Source organism: Olea europaea, chromosome 13 (assembly GCF_002742605.1).
Source record: "Olea europaea var. sylvestris chromosome 13, O_europaea_v1, whole genome shotgun sequence".
NCBI classification, from domain to species: Eukaryota; Viridiplantae; Streptophyta; class Magnoliopsida; order Lamiales; family Oleaceae; genus Olea; species Olea europaea.
The window spans coordinates 20,223,098-20,228,234 of NC_036249.1; the positions used below are offsets into that span (position 1 = coordinate 20,223,098).

At 31.8% G+C, this 5,137-nt stretch overlaps 1 protein-coding gene across 1 annotated transcript; it reads right to left on the reverse strand.

The window, feature by feature from the left end:
- Positions 1–246: 246 nt before the first annotated feature.
- On the reverse strand, positions 247–3,374 carry LOC111407820 (AP-4 complex subunit sigma). The gene is made up of 4 exons (XM_023037506.1): positions 3,182–3,374; positions 1,781–1,867; positions 604–672; positions 247–512 (listed from the first exon to the last, which is right to left on the reverse strand). Exons 1-4 carry the CDS (start codon positions 3,320–3,322, stop codon positions 378–380), a joined length of 432 nt encoding a protein of 143 aa, XP_022893274.1. The 5' UTR covers positions 3,323–3,374; the 3' UTR covers positions 247–377.
- Between the last annotated feature and the right edge of the window lie 1,763 nt (positions 3,375–5,137).

Here is a 5,137-nt window from a genome sequence, read left to right on the forward strand (position 1 = left end):
ATAATACTCAAACTAGAAATAGGAAAGGTTAGCGTTACTTGGATGTCTATATTATTGTTATGAAGCTTAGAGGATGTATGATATTCTCTTAATATTTTGAATCAAACCCCAGTCAAACCCGCCGGTTTTCCCAGTTCTCTCCAGTTTTGGCTGGTTCCTATCTATTCTTGACCGGGTTTGTAAGCTGGTCCATTACGGCTCGACCATGACTGGCCCAAGGTCCGTCCTTTATTTTTTTTAATTAACTTCAAAATTATCTTTCGTTATGAAATCAAGAAACCTTAAATGTTTTTGGAATGACACAAGTACAAATGACATTCCAAAAATTATAAAACATAGTCATAGCAGAGTTCTCCAAACAGATCAAATTTAACAGATTATGATGCTTTGTCCATCAGCTGTATTGGACTCAGAATATTAGCCTTGCTGGTTTCAACAATACAACCATTCATCACCATTTCCTCCAGCATGAAGTGTGCTTTTTCCAAATGAAACATTACGTCCAGCTCACACTGCAAAATAAAAATTCAGAGTTACAACAAATTTCAAAGACGAAGATGAAGAAAAATTTGTTTTACGAATTGTCTAGAGTCGGAAACTTACCACATTGCCAAAATGTCGATCCATAGTTTCAACTAGTAGGTGGATAAATTCCAAAATTGCAAGCTCATTCTACATAATCAGTATCATTCAGAAAGCAGAAAAGTTTATTACTGAGTATTCATGGTTTACGTTATTACATTCACAGGGTAGCAATATGGACGATAGACCATGTTTGGCAAACTTTAAAAGAGTAAAAGTTACTTCCAAACATGTTTGGTAACTTAATTTTTTGAAGTAACAATTAACCGACTAAATAACTAACTTATAAATTTAAAACTTGGACAAATAAAAAATTATTTACTTCAAAACAAACATTTTTTACTTATAAGTGAACTTTCAAAGGTTAGCCAAAAATGCTATGAAAATGCAAGGTCTTCCATCATATTGCGTAGCCACTAACGAGCTGTTTCCGAACATTCACATATCCATAAACAAATGTCTCCAGATGTTAAACCCAAGAATCAAGTGATAGAGCAGTGGCAACGACAAAGGTTTAAATATGCAATCACTAAAGTGATCATGCAGTGGTAATAACAACTTTTTTTTTAATAAGCAATTACGAAACTAGCTAAACACAAGGCAAGCACCAACAGACGTTATTTTCTGAGATTTAAACTCATTATGTAAGAAATCAAAGATGGTTGGTTTAATAATTTATATCTAGTAGTTTTTACTCTAATAGCTTACTTATACATATCATATAGGTGCAATAAATTGTATTCAGGCTATTTACCATTCAACTGGCTATAAAACATTTTGAATCAGCTAAAATCATCATATCAGTCTATGTGATTAAAGATTCGCTTTATCGCAGCAGTCAAATGCGGGCAATATCCTCCGCTAGAAGAAACAGCCAAAATGGTCAGCTTTATCTACTTTCTACTTGAAAGTTCCAATGCTATTTACAATGTCCTAAGCATTTCTTCCCCAGTTTTTTTAGTAGATTACTGTCTTAAAATTAACGGAGTGAACAAGATTGCTGTCCAGCTGAGTGATCTTACAAAGTGTTAGACCCAAAATAAACAATGGAGGACCAAAAACTGTTGGTAAAGTTTATTTCAAGCATGCCATATGTTGTTTCCAACAATACACAAGTTTACTGATGATGAGAGAAGCATGATATTGAATACACACGAGATTTCAGTTATGGAGGATATCTCAAGATAGGAGGACTTACTTCTTCATTGTCTACTCCAACCAAGAAAAATAGTGATGCGTATCGCCTATACACAATTTTGTAGTTCCGATGCTCGACAAATGAACACTGTTCAACGTAAATGCAAAGAATAAGCAAGCAATCACAATGAAACGTTATAGTCCACAAACAGCTTAGTATTATAAGAAAAAAGCCACCAACTGGTGGTCTAAAGGTCACCAAGCTTTCCACCATTCAAATCGAGCAAATAATACGGAAACAATATAGAGAAGCGTATCATATGAATGAGAATATGGGACAAGAAGCCATAGCCTAGTAATGGCACAAATTGATTTAGCTTTAACATAGATTTATCCAAAAACTAAAAGCAGTAGTTTTCAGATTGTCCACTAACTTTGCAACTAGAGGGAAATATATTTCAGTTCATAACTTTTGGTGTACTTTTTTTACATCTTACGAGCAGAACTCTACGACAAATACTGAGCATCTGTGAGTACACAATCAGTTAGGTCCACAGTCCACTAATTGAGGTTCAAAATTTTTATAGTCAACATGAATACAGAACAACTTCTCAAACCATGTAGACTCAACCTAAGATAGTAGAAAATGTAATCAGATTGTAGCAAGTGGAGAAAATTTCCTCAGAAAAAAATAAAAATAAAAATAAAAATAAAAGGTTTAAATGATCATCACTTTTCGGGCAAAGAATTTCAGTATTGCTATTTTGGATCGAAATTGCTAGTTCTGACAGCAAATTTCCTAGAAAGTAATACATTGCATTTTTCCACATGTTCTACCATGCAGTTGATCTCCACTTGATGCCATGGTTAGGCTTCAATTTAATTTCAACTTATTTCTTGAAAACAAAAATTAGGAAACTCTGGATTAAATGTCACCAAGTACAACTTTCATATTCATTCTAGCTTAAGACTAGTTTTTATTTTTTATTTTTTTTTATTTTTATTTTTATTTTTTTTATGTTGGATATCAATGCTTTCACCATATATTGATATTTTATAAATCCATACAATCGACAATTTGATCCACCTGAGTTCCTAAGACTTATCACCAAATTAAAGCATAGCTGTTTCACATAAATTTAAAATTCACTGACTCGGGTTCATAATACTAATCGAATTAATGGGGATATCGTAATTTACACCCTGCAATAATAATTAAAAGTCTGCTTTTTTACACAAGATTGTGCATGAGATCGAATTTAGGGCAGTTTTATAACCAAAAATTTGATTCGCCAAGTTTCTACGGCTCATCACCAAATTAAATTATACACATTTAGAATAAATTAAAAATTCACTAACTCATTCATATCACTAATGTAATTAACGTGGATATCGCAATTTACAACCACGAACAAGAAATTTTCTGCACATAATGTACATTATTCACATCAGAAACGCACACCTGTTGCTCAGTGCGGGCAAGGCATTTGCGAACTATTTCACCTTCAAGTGCTCGGCGTTCTTCTAGGGTTAGATATTCATAATATTGGGCTAAACGGGTCTGCCCTTGCTTATTCACCATTAGAATGAATCTGATTCCCATTTTTCTTTTATTTTCCTTCTGTCTTTCTCTACTAGATTCCTTGCTTTCTGTCCCCAACCTGATTGATTTGAATCTGTAATGTGAATGTAAATTTCAATTTGAGTCCCCAATTTTGAGGATTAGTTTCGATTTGACCACATAGTTTTGAGATTTTGCAAATTTACATCTTCTTTCATTGCCTTTATTTATGAGCTTGTTTTGGAGTGATTTTTCACCTCAAAAAATTGATTTTTTGGCCGTTATTTCATTATTTCAATCATAAAATTTGACTTCTTTTCTCACATGTGATCCCCACTTTACTCCTAACGATCACAAAATTAATTCTCAAAATCACTTCCAAACGGAGCCATAATAAGATGAGGTAATCTCTAGTAGACAAGAGCATTCTCAGTGCATGCATCCTATGAATTATAAGCTAGGTGATACCAAAACTGAAAATTTTCGATTTATATAGTATCGATGTTTAATTAATATGCCCTTAAGTCCAAAATTAATCTAATGTTTGCTATATATTGCATTTTTTCAGTTAGTAGTTTCAAAAATCATTTTACTTTAGATTATGCTATTGAAACATTAGTGAAATTCATTATAAGTCTCTCCCTAAATTTTCAAAAGTTAATCTTCGTCCATAGCTCTTTAGGATTCTAATTGTTGGCTTAAATGTAACTACCTACGTGGCCGATGGAATTTGCACTACTTCTTGTTCAGTTCTCCCAACAAGTGATGAATGAACAGTATTTTGATAAAATTTGGTGAAATTTCTTTATCATTATAAAGTTCAATGAGGTCCACTTGACGCGATCCAAAGTTCATCCGTTTTTTGCAATTAACACATTTCCTCAATCAATTTACCAAAAAACAAAAAAAAATGATTTAAGTATTATTTTTTTCAAGTTATAACAAATATCTTTAACAGATGATCTTTATTATTTTTTATTTTTTTTGATAACTCAAGGGTCCAAGTTTTGTCTGACTAATCTTGAGCAGTTATTTTTATGTTAAATTCGATTAAGTATAAGAATACAAGTCAAGATTGAGAATTGCGCCCAAGAAAATGGCTCGATGTGGTACGAGCACGGACATAAAAAGGGATAAATTTTGAATGTATCTTACACACATTCAACGATAATTTCAAGTTAAAAAGTGCGTATTTATTACTCAACTAAACAACATTTTAGAGGGATGCAAAAATGAATATATTTCCATTGCTGCATATGATCTCATAAGTAGGGGAGGTAAAATGAACAAGAGAATCCTTTTATCTCAACTTGGATACATTTTAATTATTTTATACATTTTTCATTAATCGTGGATCGACTAATATTAGAAAATTTTATACTTGTATTCGAAAATGTGACTAGCGGTGGACTAACTATTCACTTTTTAGATTGAATTTGTGGACTAAATATGCACTTTTTAGATTGAAATTATCTTTAAATTTATTTAAGATACATATAAAACTTCCTCTCCTTATGCCAATGCCCACCTCACGGCATGTCCTTTTCTTAATTATGCATAAATCTTAATCTTGACTTGCACCGTTATACTTAACCCAATATCGTTTAACTAATATAAAAAATAAAACATCCTTCGCGATATTACAATTTTTAAAAAAGGAAATTCCTAAATAAAAAATTTAAAAATTAAATCATTTATATAAATTCATTGAGGAAATGAGTTAATTGTTCCCAAAAAAAAAATTCCAAAAATAATTGAATTTCATCACAACATTTGTCAAAATATTTTCTAATTGGATGTTAATGACAATTTATGCCACGTGTAAATTATGTCTGTTGTGTCACATAGGCAATTTTC